Here is a 21072-nt window from a genome sequence, read left to right as displayed (position 1 = left end):
AAATCCCAAGCCCAGGTATTGACCACTATGCTATAAGGTCCTGGTCATAGGGAGGTCCCCTTCTATGAAATCAAAGGATTTGGGGACATCAACAAGAATGTGACCTTAAATGTCTTTGGTCAGACTCAGAATGGCTCCTGAGGGTCTGTGGGACTCACGTGTCATATTGGGAGGCCAGCCCACAGTTCGCCCTGTGATGGCTATAGAATCGGTTTTCCAGATCAATGTGGGTCTCCCCGATGAGATCGTCAGAACCCACAAGGTCGTGATCAAACACGGCCACAGTCAGCTCTGGCTCGGCAGGAAGAGAGATGCTGAGCTCCAGCACCCTGGCCAGGAGAGAGAATGGCTGAGGACACCTCCATGTCCTAGGAGATGGTCTTGTTGGGGGACAGGGGTTCAAGGGGGCTCAGCAGCCTCTGTCCATTCCCTCACCATCACCATGCCAGCTGCCTGAATGGGATGCCTTGGGCTACGGGGTCAAATGGTAAAGGTGCTCCCATTCCCAAGCCCAGGACCCAGCCTCACTCTCCAAAGATGGGGTTCAGCTGCTTGGGGATGTAGCGCTCCTTGGTGTCCTGCCGCTCCCGGCCAGCACTCACCACCACGTAAGGGTCTGCCTTGCCATTGGGGTCCGCAGGAGCCAGGTTGGTAGCCTAGGGGGACAATGTGGGTGGGGCTGAGAGAAGTGTCACTGTCATAACCCAAGATTACCCTTGCTGGACCAAATCTCAGGTTATGTGTAAGCAAGAAGTTACCGAGGAGGTATCTCGCACCACGAGGAATCAACTGAAAGGTTGCACAAGATGACTTTTTTCTTCTTTTAAGTTAATTATGAAATATTTAAGACATGCAAATAGGTATAATGAAAAATATAATGAGGGGAGCCTGGGTGGCTCAGTCGGTTAAGCGTCAGACTTTGGCTCAGGTCATGATCTTGCAGCCTGTGGGTTCAGGCCCTGCATCGGGCTCTGTGCTGACAGCTCGGAGCCTGGAGCCTGTTTGAGATTCTGTGTCTCCCTCTCTCTGCCCTTGTCCCACTCATGCTCTGTCTCACTCTGTCTCTCAAAAATAAATGTTAAAAAAATTTTTTTAATATAAAATGAAACAGGGGCGTCTGGGTGGCTCAGTCGGTTAAGCGTCTGACTTCAGCTCAGGTCACGATCTCACGGTCCGCGAGTTCGAGCCCCGCGTCGGGCTCTGGGCTGATGGCTCAGAGCCTGGAGCCTGCTTCCAATTCTGTGTCTCCCTCTCTCTGCCCCTCCCCCATTCATGCTCTGCCTCTCTCTGTCTCAAAAATAAACGTTAAAAAAAAAATTTTTTTTTAAATGAAAATATGTGGAAAGATGTATAGGACTTTGATGTTCAAATCATAACTTCCTATGTTCACTTTTATTTTTTACAATGATAAAGATATTTTAACTAATATAAAAAGAATAATACAATGAACATGTGTATGCCCAGCTTAATAAATAAAACACTACCAACAAATGGAAACTCCCTGAATCCCCTTACCTGATTTAATTTCCTTTTCATCACTGAAGTTGCCAGAACCCTTTACTTGAGGTTTATGACTCACACAAAAAAAGTAAAAATAGTTTTACTACATATGCATGCATCCTGAAGCAATATATAGCACCATTTTGCATGTTTTTTAACTGTATGTATTAAACTTACTTTTCTGTTTTGGTAACTACATAATGTAGTAAATATATAACCTATGCATAAATTATTGAAGTATAATTTATATACACGAATATATTTTTAGTGTTTTTTTTACCCTCCTGTCTACAGTGAATGAGCATTCCGGTTGCTCCATATCTTTATAAACACTTGGTATTGTCAATCTTTTTTATTTTAGCCATTCTAGCATAGGCAAAACTGTAGCTCATCGTGGTTTTAATTTGCATTTCCCTGATAACTAGGCGTGTTGAGCATCTTTGGATGTGCTTATTCACCTTGTGTATTTTCTTTGGTGAGGTGTCTGTTCATATCTTTTGCTCCGCCACTGAGTTTTTAATTTTAAATATTAGACTTGGGGCGCCTAGGTGGCTCAGTCGGTTGGGCGTCTGACTTCAGCTCAGGTCATGATCTCACGGTTCATGAGTTCGAGCCCTGCATCCAGCTCTGTGCTGACAGTTCAGAGCCTAGAGCCTGCTTCAGATTCTGACTCCTTCTTTCTCTGCCCCTCCCCTGCTCATTCTTTTTTTTTTTTTTCTCTCTCTCTTTCAAAAATAAATAAAAATTAAAAGAAAAATGTGTCTTGGGGCGCCTGGGTGGCACAGTCGGTTAAGCGTCCGACTTCAGCCAGGTCACGATCTCGCGGTCCGGGAGTTCGAGCCCCGCGTCAGGCTCTGGGTTGATGGCTCAGAGCCTGGAGCCTGTTTCCGATTCTGTGTCTCCCTCTCTCTCTGACCCTCCCCTGTTCATGCTCTGTCTCTCTCTGTCCCAAAAATAAATAAACATTGAAAAAAAAATTAAAAAAAAAAAAGAAAAATGTGTCTGGTTTTTTTTAATTAAGAAAAAATTTTTAAGTGTTTATGTTTTGAGGGAGAGAGAGACAGAGCACAAGTGGGGGAGGGGCAGAGAGAGGGAGACACAGAATCTGAAACAGGCTCCAGACTCTGAGCTGTCAGCACAGAGCCCGATGCGGGGCTTGAACTCATGAACAGATAGATCATGACCTGAGCTGAAGTTGGATGACCAACTGACTGAACCATCCTGGCGCCCCTCCCCACCCCCCAAATTTTTTAAATTATACTTTTAATTTCTAAAAATTCTTGGGGCGCCTGGGTGGCTCAGGTGGTTAAGCAACCAACTTGGGCTCAGGTCATGATCTCATGGTTTGTGGGTTCGAGCTCCCACATCAGGCTCTGTACTGACAGTTCAGAGCCTGGAGCCTGCTTCGGATTCTGTGTCTCCCTCTCTCTCTGCCCCTCCCCTGTTCATGCTCGCTCTCTCGCAAAAATAAATATTAAAAAATCTAATTTCTAAAAGTTCTATCTACTTCAAATTGGCTGTTTATTTTTAATTTAATCTCTTGTTCCTTATGTATTTTAATATATTCTTTATTTCTTTAAACATTCTCTATATAGTTATTTGTATTTTCTATCTGGTCATTCCAATATCACTGACCCCGGGAGTCTGAATCTGTTGTTATTTTTGCTATTCTTATTCATTGTGGCTTGTTTCTTTGTATATTGGCACTTTTTACCATGACTCATGTTTGGTTTAACTCATCCTGAGGGCCCAAATTGCACGTGCTCTCTGCCAGAGACGGCTTGCTTTTACTTCTAACAGTTTCCTGGGCAAACTACCAACCTGCAGCCACTTTATTATTTTTTTTTAATGTTTATTTATTTTGAGAGAGAGAGAGAGCACACGTGTGCACACAAGTGGGGGAGGGGCAGAGAGAAAGAGAATAAATCCCAAGCAGGCTCCATGCTCAGTGCAGAGCACATGAAGTGCTCGATCTCACAACTGAAGCATCATGACCTGAGCCAAAATCAAGAGTTGGACGCCTAAACGACTGAGTCACCCAGGTGCCCCTAATTTTATTATTTTCAAAACTTCCAGTCACTCTTGAAAGCCTCTTGTTCTCCATTTGTGAAATATATTAGATGGTTGTTTTACATTTTAATATTTGAAAATTCTAACATCCAAAACCCTTAAAAGTTTCATTCTCCTTTGTGTTGTTTTTTTCTGGCATTTTTTTCTCATAGTTTTTTTTTCTTTTTTTCTTTTTTAATTTGGGATTGTGAGCCCAAACTTAGCTGTCTAAATCTATGAAACCAGGGAAAATTTGGGACCATTTTAAGCCAATTTCTCAGCTTTGAGTTTTCTGGAGTGAGCAGATAATATAAATTCAAGTCTTAAATCAATGTGAGAGTAAAACTCTAATTATAAATTCTCAGGGAAGACATTGTTTTCTACTTCCCCCAGTTGGAGAAGAGGCTGAAACAGACCATTTACCTAACAAGCTCCTTTTCCAGTGAGTAGAATTCCTCTTGCCTACCTTTCACTAAGAGCAGAGCCCTCACTGGATGCTGCTTCACGCGAGGGTCTTGGCTGTGGCTCCCATCTTAGGCTATTAGAACCTAAGCCTCTGGGTCCAGGTATAGACAAACCTCTCAAGACAACCTGTGTTTCAGGGCTTCCACGTGGGATTCCTTCTGCCTCTTCATCTTAGATCCACTGGGAATTCCCTTTCTTATGAGCTTAGCATTCATTTAAGATTGTTTATCTAGCATTTCTAGATGAATTACATCAGGAAGTTATTTCCAACCATCTAGTCTGTGATACTGCGAGAAGCAGAAGATCAAGATGACTCCTACTATCGAATTATGCACTAGGATGTGCCACAAAACATTTATTTAAATTATGTCTTAGTCATAATCCTTATATTTAAACCAGATAGAAACACAGAATCTATTCCGGTGCTGAGATCGAAGTAGGCAGAGAAACCCACTCATTCCTCTCATTCCCTGAGATGCCTTTTGGGAAACTTCAGGACCCTGCTGAGTGCTGTGTGAAAACCACAGGAAGGCAAGAACCTGTGTGAAGGTTTGTTTTTTATTTTGTTTTGTTTTTTTTACCCCTCTCCCCTGTGTGAAGGTATTTGATGACAAGCCGTTGTGAAACTTGAGGTTAAGAGCTCTGCTCTTCCTGGAGTTATATTCCACGTTCTATAAACTAAGGATTTAGAACTATGAATAAGGAGTCAGAAGACCTAAGCTCTAAAGTCTGGTTCTACCATGTGTGAGCTTTGTAACCCTGGGGAGTCTTTTAACTTGTGCCTAAGATTTCCCACCTGAAAAATGAAGAAGGTGGACTCTAATCCCTGAGATTCCTTCCAAATCCTCAGTCTGTAGCTTTCATGTACATTACCTTCACTGGAATTGGAGGCATGCTGGGGCGACGGATGCTCACCTTTACCACATATACTCTGACCAGGAGCTTAATGGGCCGGTTCTGTGGGACCCCTCGGGAGATCTGGGGCTCAGAGAACGACACTGCCTCTGATTCAGGGTAAATAAGGAACGAGCCCTGGTTTGGGGAAGACAGAAAAGTCTCTGGGAAGAGAGTCTTCCTCCTGCCTCCCCACCTGTACTCCTTGGCCACCCTTCCTTCCCCAAACATACCTTGAACTTGCCCACAAGGTGTCCAGACCTTTCTTCCTCTGCATCTCCATCCTGGCCCCCTTGCCCTCGGTACAGGGGAAATACATTAAGCCAGTCTTCAAAGTTGTTAAACTCTTCTTCCAGGGTGCTGTTGTAGATCTGAAAGGCAAGGGCCTCAGTGATAGACCAATGTCAAGAATCCTAGCAGAATCCCCTTTCTCTGACCCCCACTCACCTTCAGGGTGGCTATTGCTTTCTTCTGGGACACAGAGCCTTTAACTTCAGCCTCACCCTGACCCTGGTCTTGGACCTCCCCATCCACAGAAATGAGGTTGACCCCATCTGGGAACAGCAGAAATGCCACAATTTGAAATACTCGTGTCACGGGAGGGAGAGAGACACACAGAGTAGGAACAAGAAAGCCAAATCTCCTACCTGACTCCCCAGGATCATCCATCTCATCCTCATCAAAGTTGGTCTGAAATCAAAGGGCAAGTCAGAGATTCCTCCCTACCTTCACCTCCTTAATCTACCCCTTTTCCAGGATAGGGAGTTGGGAAACCTTAGTCCCAGTTCAGCCATGTGAACCACTTGCATTTGGCTAGCAGTTTGGCTAGTCCTGCACTGCCCAAGACAGTAACCCCAGCTCCATGTGTCTAGTGAGCACTTGAAATTGAAAATTGAGATGTGCCGTAAGTGTAAAATACCAAATTTTAAAGACTTAGTATAAAATAAGAATGTCAAATGTTCCATTGTTTTTTATAAAGGTTACTTGTTGGAATATTTTAGATATATTGGGTTAAATAAAATATATTATTAAAGTCCATTTCACCTCTTTCCTTTTACTTTTTTTTTTTAATTTGTCCACTTTAAAAGTTAAAACTACATATGTGGTTCACATGATATTTCTGACAGCACAGCTGTCAGTAATTCTCAGCTTCCAGAACTGTTATGAAGGTAAGAAAAGACATGCAATGAAGAGCTCTGAAAAGTTGTGGAGCTCCACATCTGATGAGATCCTTCTTACCATTTATACCCCTGGGCCTCCAGCTGCAGTCTGGGACCCGCCTCTGCACCCACCTGCCCCTGGAGCTCCTGCAGAGAGGCATAGTACTTGGACCACCAGTCAAGCTCTTCAGGATCTGGGATGTCTTCCTCCAGCTCGGGGCCTTGGTTCAGGAGGCTTCTCAAAGGGAGCTTCTTCAGAGGAGCCTGAGGAAGAGAGAACTGAGCACCCCTAACCCAGCATCACCCAGTCCCTTCTCCACCCATTTCCATACCCCATCACCTTGAGAAGCCGTCTGGGCATCCCCACTTCAGCCAAGGAGGGATCCAGAGACCTCTGTCCTGGGAGAGAGGAAATGACACCAGGAGGAGGTCAGGTGAAGTCAGACTCCATGCCCCACGGGAGGGTCCCCTGGAGCCATCTCAACCGGGGAACTGAGGGGCTTCTGTCTGGTGGCCCTTAAGGGGAAGGAAGGCCCCTTACCTTTTGGTCCCTTAGGCACTAGGTCCGCTGTCTCTTCCTCTTCTCCTTCCTCCTTGGGGGGATCCTCATGAGCCCGGAGTATGAATCGTAGCATGTGGGAGACAACATGGGAACCCACAAGCACTGTGCGGCCAAAGGCCCGGCGCTCGATCACCAGGATGCTGAGTGGGGGCTGTAGGTAAGGCTGCTCAGGCAGGTCCTGGGGGTGGGGAGAGAGAAACTGGGTCTCTGAAGACCTGGGGAGGAGGGAGAGGCAGCAGCACAGGCAGACAGAACAGTGGAGCTAAAGCTGCTTTCCCAGCTCAGCTCTGCCACAGCCTCATTGTGTCATGTCTGGTAAGTCACCGAGACTGTTTCCCTGACCAAAAAGGGATACGATCCTGCACTCAAAAGACTGTTGTAAATATCAAAAGACATAATAGATACAAAACTACTTTGGAGCCAACAAAGTGCTATCAGAAACATGTGGTGGTGGTGGTTGTTATTATATGAAGGATCAATGCTCAGTTTGCTAATGTAGATTTAAAGCCGTAACAATATGTATGCCCTTTAATATGGGAATTCTATATCTATCAATGGATCCTAAGGGGGAGGGAAAAATTAAAATACTGTATTGTTGGGTTTATTTTATACATATGTGACAATTATCACACAAAGGAGGGAAGAAGGAATGGCCCTATAATAGAGAAAAATTTTACTGTAATTGAATTAGTATTAATCTGAAGTAGATTGTGAAAAATCAGCACACATACTGCGATCCCTAGAGCAACTACTAAGCAAAGATCAAGAAAGGAATTAAAGTAGTACACTAATAAATATCTATTTAATACAAAAGAAAGCAGTAACGGAGGAACAAAAAATATATGAGACATATAGAAAACAAATACCAGAGGGGGCCTAGGTGGCTCAGTCAGTTGAAAGTCTGACTCTTGGTTTAGGCTCAGGTCATGATCTCACAGTTTGTAGGATCGAGCCCCACCGTCAGGCTCTGCGCTGGCTGGCATGGAGTCTACTTGGGATTCTCTTTCTCCCTCTCTCTCTCTGCCCCTCCCCTGCTTGTGGAGTTATTTTTAGAGAGTGTATCGTAAGCCCTGGGAAAGTAAATGGGGTAATTGCTGAAATGTCAGCAATGTTCTGGTCTCAAGGCTGTCGAATGCGATAGCACTACAAGATCCAGAGCCCCACGATCTCCCAGGAGCCAGTTAGGAAACAGACCCACTGCAATTGCCTAGCAGTCCTTGAAACTGCACATCTTCCCTGCATGCTTTCACGTAAACACCAGATGTGTCTTTGGTCTATGTGTGGAGGCTCTTTGTGTTTTCCTCCCATGCTTTGACATTCTTTGATGTTTATATCTGGCGAACATGAAATAAAGACCAAGTGCAGTTTGCTGCTGTTTCACTGGCAGAGGCAGCCCTGCATGTCCGCTCCGTCTAAGAGTCTGAGAACTTTTTCTTCAGTGTGTGGCTACACCTGCAAGTGCTCTGTATCTCTCTCTCTCAATATAAATAAACATTAAAAAAAAGAAAAAAGAAAAAGAAAACAAATAGCAAAATGGCAGATGTAAATCCCAACCATGTCAATAATAACATCAAATGTGACTTTGATTTGTAAAACAAAGACAAAAGAAATGCAGAAAAAAATTAAATTTCCTTTGCCTTGGCAAAGTGCTTAAGACAGGCAGGGTGACCTTTCTTCAGGAACTCAACTGCCTCTATTGCTAGAGGCAAAAGGCCACCTTAGCTTGACATTAGCCTTACCTGTAAAAATCCCTTTGGAAACTTCCTTTATTCTACCCCACCCCCAAAGATATATGTTAGCAGTCATCCTCCAAGCAAATCGCCCACTGATATCATCTGAAGGGTCTCATGACTAAGGTTTTACCAGACAGTAGTAAATGACCTTATCCTAACAGCAGCTAGCCCCTCAAGGTCCTGGAAACTTGGCTTCCAAATTCCTCAGAGATTTACACTATTCCTAACCCTCTTCCAACCTGAAGGTATATAATCAGTCACTCCTCACAACCCCAGTGCAGCCCTTTCTGCCCACAATTCCTGTCCCTGTGCTTTAATAAAACCACCTGTTTTGCACCAAAGATGTCTCAAGAATTCTTTCTTGACCGTTAGCTCCTGGACCCCAACACTTCACATTGACTTTATTAAACACTTTAAGCAAAAGGCAGAGATTGTCAATGGATTTTTTTTTTTTAATATGTCACTACGTGCTAAAAGATACTCTTTAAAAAGACACATATGGGTTGAAAGGAAAAGGATGGGGAAAGATACATCATGCATCCAGTAATCGTAGAGAGCTGGAATGGCTTTACTATCAGACAAAATGGACTTTAAGACACAAAATTTTACTAGAGGCAAAGACGGACATTTTATGATGATAAACAGATCAACTCATAGGAAGCTATAACAATTGTAAACATATATGTACCTAACAACAGAACCTCAAAATACAAGTAGACTGTGACAAAATTGAAGGGAAAAAAAACGATTCAACAATAATAGCTGGAGACTTCAATATCATATTCTCAATAACGGATGGAACAACTAGTTAGAAAATCACCAAGAAGGCTTTTTTTCATTGTTTACTTATTGATTTTGAGAGAGAGAGAGAGAGAGAGAGAGAGTGAGAGAGGGAGAGGGAATGAAGCCCAAGCAGGTCCCATGCTGTCAGCATGGAGTCCGACTCGCTCAGTCTCACTAACCATGAAATCGTGACCTTGAGTCAAAATCAAGATCCAATGCTCAACTGACTGAGCCACTCAGGCACCCCAAGAAGGCTTTTTTTTTTTTTTAATTTTTTTAAATGTTTGTTTATTTTTGAAAGAGAGAGAGTGTGAGCAGGGGAGGGGCAGAGAGAGGGAGCCACAGAATCTGAAGTAGGCTTCAGGCTCTCAGCTGTCAGCACAGAGCCTGATGTGGGGTTCATACCCACGAACTGTGAGATCATGACCTGAACTGAAGTCAGATGCTCAACTGACTGAGCCACACAGGCGCCCCTAAAGAAGGCTTTTTTAAAGAAGGCTTGCATAACACTATTAACCCAGCCTGACCTAACTGACATCTATAGGTCACTCTACCTAAACAACAGAAGAATACTTAGTCATTCTTTTCAAGTGCACAATGGAGAGAGGTGGAGACAGGGATATGATTTCCTCAATTTGCACTGTGAAATAAGAAATGAAAGGAAACTCCCTAGAAGTTCAATGAGCAAACTGCTTCCAGCTTCACCATCTTATAGCACAATGAAGTTTCCAAACTGAAAACTCCTGCAGGTGAAACAGAGTCAAGAATGTGTTAGGGTTTTTGTTGTTTTTGTTTTTTGTTTGTTTGTTCTTGTGGGGTTTTACCCCCTTGCAGTCTGGAAGCACTACGCTTTGTCCTGGTCTCCCCCTCACATAGGCACAGCACTTTTCAGTTTACAAAGCCCTTTCACCAAGATCCTTTCTCTCACTGGCTCCCTATAGCACTCCTGCAAGAAGCATTTGATGTATTTCCTTCAATCTTCAATATTTCTTCAAATCAGAAATAGGTTTTTCTTTTATACAAACAAATAGGGACGCCTGGGTGGCTCAATCAGTTAAGTGTCTGACTCTGGGTTTCAGCTCAGGTCATGATCTCATGGTTCATGAGTTTGGGCCCTGCATCATCAGGCAGCTGTCAGCATCAGGCACTGTCAGCACCGAGCCTGCTTGAGATTCTCTCTCTCTTTCTCCTCTGTCTCTCCCCCACTGTGCTAGCACTCTCTCTCTCAAAATAAATAAATAAGCTTTAAAAACATCATTAAACAAACAAAGCACTAAAGCTCAACTAAGACAAGTGATTTGACAAGCTCCTAAGTGGCACTGCCAGAATTTGAATCCAAAGTCCATATTACAGAGATTACAAATTATACAAAGAATGCATTTCTTTGCCCCTCGTGTCTCAGACACTAGATAGATTCTTTGTGACCTATATTGCATGACACTTACCTAAGCCACTCATTCAACAGAGCCAAGAGAGTATCACCAGTTCATGGATTAATCCAGAGATCAGCAAACTATAACCTGTAAGCCAGATCTGGCCCACTGCCTGTTTTTATAAATAAAGTTCTATTGGAACACAGTCATACTTATTCATTTACTTGCTGTTTATGTCTGTTTTCATGCTACTATTACAGAGTTGAGTAATTGCAACTGAAACTGTTTGGCCCACAAAGCCTAAAATATTTACTATCTGTCTTTTTATAGAAAATTTGCTCCAGACTTCAAGCTGTATTACAAAGCTGTAATCATCAAGACAGTATGGTACTGGCACAAAAACAGACACATAGGGGCACCTGGGTGGCTCAGTCAGTTGAGCGTTCGGCTTCAGCTCAGGTCATGATCTCGTGGTTCTTGGGTTTAAGCTCTACATCGGGCTCTGTGCTGCCAGCTTAGACCTTGGAGCCTGCTTTGGATTCTGTGTCTCCCTCCCTCTCTGCCCCTCCTCTGCTTGTGCTCTGGCTCACACCCTCTCTCTCTCTCTCAAAAAATAAACATTAAAAAAAAATTTTTTTTTTTAATTTTTTTTTTTCAACGTTTATTTATTTTTGGGACAGAGAGAGACAGAGCATGAACGGGGGAGGGGCAGAGAGAGAGGGAGACACAGAATCGGAAACAGGCTCCAGGCTCTGAGCCATCAGCCCAGAGCCCGACGCGGGGCTCGAACTCACGGACCGCGAGATCATGACCTGGCTGAAGTCGGACGCTTAACCGACTGCGCCACCCAGGCGCCCCAAAAAAAAAATTTTTTTTAATTAAAAAAAAAGACACATAGATCAATAGAACAGAATAGAGAACCAGAAATGGACCCATAAATGTACGACCAACTAATCTTTGACAAAGCAGGAAAGAATGCAATGGAAAAAAGACAGTCTCTTCAGCAAATGGTGTTGGGAAACCTGGACAACAACATGCAGAAGAATGAACCTGGATCACTTGCTTACACCATACACAAAAATAAACTCAAAATGGATGAAAGACCTAAACGTAAGACAAGAAGCCATCAAAATCCTAGAGGAGAAAACAGTCAACAACCTCTGTGACCTGGGCTGCAGCAACTTCTTACTTGACATGTCTCCAGAGGCAAGGGAAACAAAAGCAAAAATGAACTATAGGGACCTCATCAAAATAAAAACCTTCTGCACAGCGAAGGAAACAATCAGCAAAACTAAAAGGCAACTGACAGAATGGGAGAAGATATTTGCAAATGACATATCAGATAAAGGGTTATATCTTTATAAAGAACTGATCAAACTCAACACCCAAAAAACAAATAATCCAGTGAAGAAACGGGCAGAAGACATGAATAGATACTTTTCCAAAGAAGACATCCAGATGGCTAACAGACACATGAAAAAATGCTCAACATCACTCATCATCAGGGAAATACAAATCCAAACCACAATGAGATACCACCTCATACCTGTCAGAATGGCAACATTAACAGCTCAGGCAACAACAGATGTTGACAAGGCTATAGAGAAAGAGGAACCCTTTTGCACTGCTGGTGGGAATGCAAACTGGTACAGCCATTCTGGAAAATAGTATGGAGGTTCCTCAGAAAGTTAAAAATAGAACTACCCTACGACCCAGCAATTGCACTACTAAGTATTTATCCAAAGGATACAGAAGAGCTGATTCAAAGGGGCACATGCACCCCAATGTTTATAGTAGCACTATCAACAATAGTCAAAGTATGGAAAGAGCCCAAATGTCCATCGAATAATGAATGAATAAAGATGAATGGCGCCTGGGTGGCTCAGTTGGTTAAGTGTCCGACTTTGGCTCAGGTCATGATCTCGCAGTTCATGAGTTTGAGCCCTGCATCAGGCTCTGTGCTGACAGCTTGGAGTCCGGAGCCTGCTTCGGATTCTGTGTCTTCCTCTCTCTCTCTGCCCCTCTCCCACTCATGTTCTGGCTCTCTCTCTCTCTCTCAAAAATAAGCATTAAAAAAGAAGAAGAAGAAGAAGATGTGGTATACATATACAATGGAGTATTACTTGGAAATCAAAAAGAATGCAATCTTGCCATTTGCAACAACATGGATGGAACTAGAGTGTATTACTCTAGCAATAAGTGAAATAAGTCAGTCAGAGAGAGACAAATATGATTTCAGTCTTATGTGGAATTTAAGATATAAAATAGATGAACATAAGGGAAGGGAAGCAAAAACAGTATAAAAACAGGAAGGGAGACAAACCATAAGAGACTTAAATACAGAGAGTGAACTGAGGGCTGCTGGAGGGGTTTGGGGTGGGGGGATGGGCTAAATGGGCAAGGGACATTAAGGAGGACATTTGTTGGGATGAGCACTGGGTGTTATATGTAATGATGAATCACTAAATTCTATTCCTGAAGTTATCATTATACTATATGTTAACTAATTTGGATGTAAATTAAAAATAATAATAATAATAATTTAAAAATAAATTTAAAAATATTTGCTGATCCCTTGATTAACCTAAGATGACTGGCTAGGAATTCACCATCCCACTGCCCTTTCACTTGTTAACCCAGCATTTCTTGCTCCCAGCCCATGTCCTCACCACTGTCAGATGCCTGACAAGCTCAGTGAAATTGGGGTTCTCACGGTAACTGGCCAGGACCTCCGACTCCACACGTCGCCCAGCCACCTCCAGCACAACCTGGGGCTGCTCCACTTCAAACAGATGCACACGGCCGAGACCCCTCAGACCCCAGAACAGCACCTGGGGTCAGGAAGTGAGAAATTCAGGGGCCTGCACTTGACAGAAGGCACCCAGGTGTGTGTGTGTGTGTGTGTGTGTGTGTGTGTGTGTGTGGTGGGGGTGGGAGGGATGTGTGACTGACGATACCTCAACACGGAACTCCCTGAGTACTGGACGCACGTTAGGTGGCAGGGACAGGCGCCCGGAGAGGGGCTCGGCCAGTGGTGTCAGATCCTGGGGCTCTACATCACTGGGCACTGAGGGCTGCAGAGGGCAAGAGATCAGAGGTCAAGGAGGAATCAGGCCAAAGGAGGGAAATGTGGGCTTGGGGAAGGGATATTGAGAGCTGCCAGTGAAATATAAATCTAGAGGAACTAAAAAGGCTGGATGGGCAGGAGGGGCATATCTCAGGAAGCAGTCATGCACAGGAAGGTAGGTGTCTGAGGCATGAGGATCAAGCTGCAGCCTAGGGTCTGTCTCTAGGGTGGAAGGCCTGGCAAAAGGAACCCACGATATGTGTACTTCTAATGTTCCCTGAAGTTGGGAAGTCCAATGAGGTGACTGCAAGACACATCTGCAGCCTGCATTTTCTGGGGGTAAAATACTTGGAGGGGTAATCCCAGGACATGCCCATGTTCCATATTCTCTGGAGGCAGACAACCTGATAGAATATAAGAGTCCACAGCCTGTGCCATCTAGGCCAGGGTATTCTGACCTCAAACCGGCCACTGTAGTCCAGTTCAATGAGTTCAAAGGTGGCAATGAGCTCTCCAGCTGCCCGGGGCCCCTTTCTTAGGGGGAAGAACTGTAGCTCAGGGCGTTGGTAAGGGTCCTCTGTCAGCTTCACCCTCGGGGTGGCCAGTGCCCTTCCCAGGAACACAGGGGGGCCCTGCAGAGAGCAGGGCAGTTAAGACAAAACTAGAAGATGCTCCAGAGCCAGGGGAAGGGAGCATCAAGATGAGGAGTGGGGGGCACTCGGGGGTGGGAACACAGATGGGGCCCAGGCCACACTCACAAACTTATTGTGGTCAAAGACATTGACGACCACTAATGGAGGCTCCTCCTGCAGATGCTCCCTCCTCCCGTCTACAATCAGCTGATCAAACACCAAGAGCTCATCCCACAGGGGACTCAGCGTCTGCTCCAGGACCTTGGGGGCCATGCAGAGAGGGAGTCAAAGGCAGGCATCAAAGGAATCTCCAGCATCTCCATACATACCACATGAGCACTCTTGCCCTGAAGTGATACTTTAAGCAGCTGTTTATCACAAAAGGAGGGAGAGTGTGGTGAAGATGAAACAGCCCGCCAGAGTGGGGTTGGAGCCTGGTCCCCCTAACTGTAAACTGCCACCCTTGGGGCTAATCCTACAGTCAACCCCTCAAAACAATTCCTCATCCGGAAGGCCCTCTAGTTCTACACCACCCTCTAAACCAGGGCGGCTCAATCCAGTATCCTGTCCTGAAAATCCAGAGCAGGAAAAGAGACTTAGGGCCTGAAGAAAAGCTCAGCCCTCACCCCACTCTGTCTCCCAGAGCCCCCCGCTTCCCACAACATCCCAGTGCAGCCCTCACCCGTGTGGTCTGGCACTGGGTAGAGATGAGGACTCGAGCAAATGGGTCCGAAAGCCCACTGTCATCTGCTGCCAACACCCCTCGGGCCTGGTACAAGTGGGCCCGGAGCTGGAAGTAGCTGAAGTCTGTGGTGGGGGCAAGAAAGAGATGTTTGTTCAGGGGACCACTGGAGTCCCTGACCCCAGACCCCTCCAAACCCCCAGCTGAGCATCTAGCCCCACACGTGAGGCAAGTGTCGAGCTGTACTCACCATCCCGGCACAGGTGGTGGGGCAGCCCCGCAGAGGGCTCGGGCAGCAGGTCCTGGGGGAGCTCTGAGGTGCAGGCCTTGGCTTGTTTGCCCAGCCCTAGCCACAGGAAGAGCTCCAGCTTGGCACAGACTTCGCCCGGAGCTGCCCCAGGTGCCTATTGCAGGGAGGTGGCATGTTAGGGCCCACCTCTTACCACCCCCCTAGACCTGTCCCTGCACCCCCAGGGTGTGCCCATACTCTCTGTATCACTAGACCACTTCCCAGTGCCGAAGCCAAAGAGTACTCCCTGTACCCTATCCCTACACCCCACTCCATGCCATCTATCCAGTACCCATTACCCTGAACACTCCCATAACCTAGTCCTCTGGCCCCAACACCGTCACTTCCTATACCAAACCCCATTCCCCCAAAATGCACTCTCAGCTCTTCACTGCCACACCCCATGCTTACCCCCTCTGTCCTCTGAGCCCCAACACATTTAGATGCCCTGTTCCCTACCCCAACAGTCACTGCTTCTTAGCACTAGGGACCTTTGCTGGCATCTATTCCAGGGACACCTTGATTAGAAGCATTTTGCCCCCAAACCAGCTGTACTTATAAGGAACAGACTCATCACTCTCCCATTCTGGTCACCTGACGGTCTATCAGAGCCTGGTCAGCAAAAGGGCCAGTGCAGGCCCAGAGCTGACAAAACTTGGTGTTTTTCTCACATCAAAGTGGACCTAGGTAAAGGTACAATCTCCTTTTGGCTTTTAGGATAATTGAAAAGAGTTCACATATACTTTTAAAAAGAATAATAATCTTTAAGTAAATATTAAATGTAAAAAATTTAAAAATTAAAATAAGACATTTTATAACTTAAAATTTTTTTAATTGAAAAAAAAGTTTTAAATAAGAAAATTTTAAGTTTTTTTAAATACAACAAAGAGTTTGGGGACACCCTGATGGGAACCACAGCCTTCCACCTCATGCCCCCTGCCCCCACCCTAGGAGCCTCACCCCGCTCCAGTCTCCAGCAACCCACACCCCTCACCGAGAGCAGCAGACTCTGGATCTTCCCGCAGTCCCGGCCTCGTTCCTCCTCGACCACAGAGAACAGCACATCCTGGGCAGGGATCCGGGCCCAGGCCACTCGGCGTCGCCCACTGAGCATCCAGACTAGCACATCTGGGAGGGGTGGCTGGGGCTGCGGGCAGAGAACTGGGTCATGGATGGAGCTGAGACCACCTGTGCTGCAGCTTCCACTGGTCCGATGGACAAAGCATCCATCTTAGCCCTGACACATACCCTTAAACCCCAGATCCATAGAGCCACCTGCCTCCTAGACATATCTCTCTTGGATGCCCCAAAGGCAACCTCAAAGTCCAACCTGACTTCTTTCTTTTTTCTTGTTTTTTTTTTTTAATTGTGGTAAAATACACATTGCACAAAACTTACCTCTGCAACCATTTTTAAGTGTACAGTTCAGTAGTACATTGCTGTGCATCAACCAGTGTTGTGCAACCATCACCACCAGGGTGTGCAGGGTAGGGAAATAGGTGGCCAGATGTTACCTCCTGGGCCAGGAAGCGCAGTTTGGCCAAGAGCTTCTTGGACAAGGCCACCTTCTCTTGCACGTTGCCCTGTCTCAGACCCCGTAGAAGCCGCAGTCCTTGCTTTGCCAACAGGTTCTGGAAGGGCAGGAAGAAACATGAGTGAAGGGCCCCAGCTAGGTGCACCTGATCCCCCTTCCCCAGACCGTACCAGGCTGTGCACGAGCAGTTTCCTTCGGCATCGATCCAGGGCATTGGGCCGGGTCATTGTCCTGCGCTCAGCACCATGGCAAAACTGTCTGCAGTGAGCAGGAGCGGGCATGGCAGGTGGGAGTCAGAGGAGGGAACGCTGACCCCTAGGGGACCACCTCCCTCAGAGCAGGCCTCCCACCACCTCCCAGACTCCCTCACAGCTCCTGTCAGTCATGTTCTCAAAGACGTCCCTTTCCTAAGCCAAGGATGGCTTCTGTACATGGACCACTCCCAACTTCATAGAGGCCAGCCTCACTTTGGAGCCCCAGAAGGCACTACTATGTAACTATCTACTGCCCTGGCTACTCAAAGCTGGCCCAGGACCAACAGCAGTGGTATCACCTAGTTAGAAATGCAGAATCTCTGGGGCGCCTGGGTGGCGCAGTCGGTTAAGCGTCCGACTTCAGCCAGGTCACGATCTCGCGGTCCGTGAGTTCGAGCCCCGCATCGGGCTCTGGGCTGATGGCTCAGAGCCTGGAGCCTGTTTCCAATTCTGTGTCTCCCTCTCTCTCTGCCCCTCCCCCATTCATGCTCTGTCTCTCTCTGTCCCCCAAAAAATAAATAAACGTTGAAAACAAAAAATTAAAAAAAAAAAAAAAAGAAATGCAGAATCTCCGCCCTGCCCCAGACCTGCTGCTAGAATCTGCATGCTGGTTCTGGGGGATTCCAATGAACACTAAAGGCTCAGATGGGCTTTATAGTCCCAACATTAACTAATGGTAGCTCAAATATTACATGCCCAAACCAAGTGCATAATTTCCAATTACCGCCCCCACACACACCTCTCCCCTGCCAAAATCTGTTTTACTTTAAAACTTCAGAGACATCCTTCACTACTCTTTCTTTCCTTCCTATTCCACATCAATCCACCAGCATATTGTTCAGGCTCCATCTTCAAAATATGTTCAGCATCTGACCACTTTTCTCCTTTTCCAGGACCATCCTAGTCCAAGCCTAGAACTATTGCAGCAGCTTCCTAGTTGGTCTTACTATGCTCCTTCCCTACTCTCCCCATGAATATTCTCAATATGGCATCCAGAGAGATATTTTCAATGCTTTTCCAGACCATTTCACTCCTCTCCAGAGATTTCTCATCTCAAACAACAGAATTTTTAAGAAAGCCCTACATAATCAGGCTCCCTTTATCTCCCCTATCCTCATCAAACATTCCTCTCCCCTCGTGCACAATCCAACCATCACATCACACTGGCCTTTCTGCTCCTCCGTAAATACACCCAGCCCATCACCACCTCGAGGCCTTTGTATTAGCTGCTCCCTCTGCTAGAATGTTCGGTCCCTAGATCTTCGCATGGCTCACTTCCCTTCTTCATTCAGGTCTCTACTCAAATGTTACCTCCTCTCAGATCTTCCCTGGTCATCTCTTCTAAACAGCCCCTGCCACTTTCTCCATTCTCATATTCTGCTTTATCTGTGTCTCAAAATAAAAAGTAATAGAAATTCCCTAAGGCAGGGACTTCATTTTGATTACCACTTGTACCCCCAGGCCCTGGCACCTAATCGATGCTGAAAAAATATTTTCTGGGTAAATTAAAATGATTTTTGAGACATAATATTTTGGGCCCTTTATGACCTATGGTTATTTCTTAAGTTTTTATTATGGAAATTTTCAAAAAGATAGAAAATAAATGACTCCAAGGATTTTTCATCTAATACTGCTTCCAGAGGTTACACTTTTGGCTTAGTAATTGCTCTTTGCTCCAAGGCTTCTATGGGTAGAAATAACCAACATAAAATAAAACTGAATCAAATCTTCTTGATAAGATTTAGGTCCACAAGATGAGATTTAGGGAAATTGGATCTGGTAGAATAATAGCCAAAAAAGAAAACCATACTGGCCAAAACTATACATAGCAAAATATGACACAGACAAATCTTTCATTGAAATTTCCCTGCCAAAGGATAATTTCAGTAATAAAATCATTTCAGTAAAGTGAAAAGAAAAACAGTTTAATGGCACTATATAGAAAGTCAAACAAGGAATTAAACTGGATTAAGGGTGGTAGTTCTTGTGGAACAAATGTAGAGAATGTAGACAGAGAAAAGAGCTTTAGAATAAAGTGCTGGAACATGATCACATGAACCTTTAGAATATGTAGAGGTCAAGAAGAGACAAGGAGCAAGTGTAGAAGTCAACAGCAGAGTCTTTCAAGAAGGAGTGTGGGGTCAAGTGCATCTGCTCACACTGAGAGGCTGAAATATGGGGACAGAAAAGTGACCACCTACAAGCAGTCCCTTGCCTGAGTCTTCCTCTCATCCGACCTCCACATGCTGGAGCTCTCCAGATCCTCGGTTTCTCTCTCTCTCTTTTTTTTAAATATATATACTTTTAACGTTTTTTATTTTTGAGAGACAGAGAGGGAAACAGAAAATGAGCAGGGGAGGGGCAGAGAGAGAAGGAGACCCAGAATCTGAAACAGGCTCCAGGCTCTGAGCTGTCAGCACAGAGCCTAACACAGGGCTGGAACCCATGAACCATGAAATCATGACCTGAGCCAAAGTTGGATGCTTAAGTGACTGAGCCACTCAGGCTCCCCTCAGTTTCTCTTTTCTCTGCTTCCTAGACAGTCATATCCAGCTCCATCTATGTATTTACAGCTCCCAGTTTTTCATTTCCAGCCTAGAAGTCTCCCCAGACCTCAACTCATACAGCTAACAGCCTAACAGACACATCTGCTTATAAGTCTATAGAAATCTCAAAGTTAACATACCCCAAAATGAGCTTCTGATATTCCCTTCGCTGCCGTCAGACCTCCTCCTTCACTTGTTTTCCATAGCTCAGTAAATAGCACCATCTACACAGTTGTGCAAGCCAACATCTTGAGGGTCATTCATGACGCCTTCCTGTACATTTTTCCTCATCCCCTATACCTTCTATTCACAAGTACTGAGGTGTAATCTTCAAAGTCCAAATTGCTCTTGAATCCATTCATGTCATTCTATGTCCACTGCAACCACCCTAAATTAGATTCATCAATATTGGTCACTTGGATTATTACAATGTCCTATTTAGTAATCTCTTTGCTTCCTCTCTTACATCATCCCTTCCCCACTGACCTTTTTAAAGGATAAGTCAGAGCACATCCCTTCCCTTCTTTCAAAACCTTCAGTGGCTCTTCAAGTAAATCAGAGAAGCAGCCACGGACAGTCATTACAATGGCAATTGAGGCTTCCACATGCCTCTCCCCACCATTATCTTCCTTTCCCCACACACTCTGCAGCCTCATCTACTCTCCTCACTGTGCTAGAGTCACACTGGTTCCCTTCCTCCTCCTCAAACACACCAGGCATATTTCACCACAGTGCCTTTGCACATGCTATCCCTTCTGTCTGGAACACCCTTACAGATACAGCTTGCTCCTTCAACTTCTTCATATCAACTTCATAGTGGCCCCTCTTTGCCACCCTTTCTAAAATTGCAACACCTCTCTCTAATATTTCCTAGCTTTATTTTCTCCTTAACACTATCCTTATCATAATTCTTATATTTCTTCCTTATTGTTTATATGTTTATTACTTGTTTCTATCCAACCTCCACACTATCCCCCACCAGAATATAAGTTTCAGGAATTTTTGTGGGCAAGAATGCTTTTTCACTGGGCACCTGGGGGCTCAGTCAATTAAGCGTCTGGTTCTTGGTTTCAGATCAGGTCATAATCTCACAGTTTGTTATTTGAGCCCCGCATTGGGCTCTGTGCTGACAGCGTGGAGCCTGCTTGGGATTCTCTCTCCCCCACTTTCTCTGCCCCTCCTTTGCTTGCTCTGTCTCTGTCAAAATAAATAAATAAACTTAAAAAAAAAAAAGAATGCTTTTTCACTGTTATTTCTGCACCTAAAACAGTGTCTGGCATAGTAAGTGCCATAAATATTATTGAATACATGGATTAATAACTCTTTTGAGAAGAGGATCAGAAAAACACTTATGGGGTGCCTGGGTGACTCGGTTAAGCGTCCAACTCTTGGTTTCGGCTCAGGTCATGATCTCACAGTTTGTGGGATCAAGCCCTGCGTGGGGCTCTGTGCTGACAGCATGGAGCCTACTTGGAATTCTCTCTCTCTCCCTTTCTCTCTGCCCCTCCCCAGAGCACTCGCGTGATCTCTTGCTCTCTCTCTCTCTCTC

At 45.2% G+C, this 21072-nt stretch overlaps 1 protein-coding gene across 1 annotated transcript in view; it reads right to left on the bottom strand.

The window, feature by feature from the left end:
• LOC123580283 (fer-1-like protein 4) overlaps nucleotides 1–21072 on the bottom strand; it is a 34847-nt gene that overhangs the window by 4879 nt on the left and 8896 nt on the right. Inside the window, exons 20-37 of the mRNA XM_045444834.1 lie at nucleotides 16894–16981; nucleotides 16704–16820; nucleotides 16184–16336; nucleotides 15151–15304; nucleotides 14901–15025; nucleotides 14345–14479; nucleotides 14045–14218; nucleotides 13477–13593; nucleotides 13189–13350; nucleotides 6610–6808; nucleotides 6409–6467; nucleotides 6201–6332; nucleotides 5556–5598; nucleotides 5356–5462; nucleotides 5142–5279; nucleotides 4930–5046; nucleotides 529–656; nucleotides 159–329 (exon numbers count right to left, since the gene is read on the bottom strand). Coding sequence (XP_045300790.1) covers nucleotides 159–329; nucleotides 529–656; nucleotides 4930–5046; nucleotides 5142–5279; nucleotides 5356–5462; nucleotides 5556–5598; nucleotides 6201–6332; nucleotides 6409–6467; nucleotides 6610–6808; nucleotides 13189–13350; nucleotides 13477–13593; nucleotides 14045–14218; nucleotides 14345–14479; nucleotides 14901–15025; nucleotides 15151–15304; nucleotides 16184–16336; nucleotides 16704–16820; nucleotides 16894–16981 — 2319 coding nt within the window. The remainder of the gene's footprint in view (nucleotides 1–158; nucleotides 330–528; nucleotides 657–4929; nucleotides 5047–5141; nucleotides 5280–5355; nucleotides 5463–5555; nucleotides 5599–6200; nucleotides 6333–6408; nucleotides 6468–6609; nucleotides 6809–13188; nucleotides 13351–13476; nucleotides 13594–14044; nucleotides 14219–14344; nucleotides 14480–14900; nucleotides 15026–15150; nucleotides 15305–16183; nucleotides 16337–16703; nucleotides 16821–16893; nucleotides 16982–21072) is intronic.

The sequence above is a fragment of the Leopardus geoffroyi genome, chromosome A3, assembly GCF_018350155.1.
Source record: "Leopardus geoffroyi isolate Oge1 chromosome A3, O.geoffroyi_Oge1_pat1.0, whole genome shotgun sequence".
In the NCBI taxonomy this organism is placed as follows: domain Eukaryota; kingdom Metazoa; phylum Chordata; class Mammalia; order Carnivora; family Felidae; genus Leopardus; species Leopardus geoffroyi.
The sequence above is the reverse complement of the archived record's forward strand: the minus strand, read 5'-3'. Positions and strand labels throughout refer to the sequence as shown.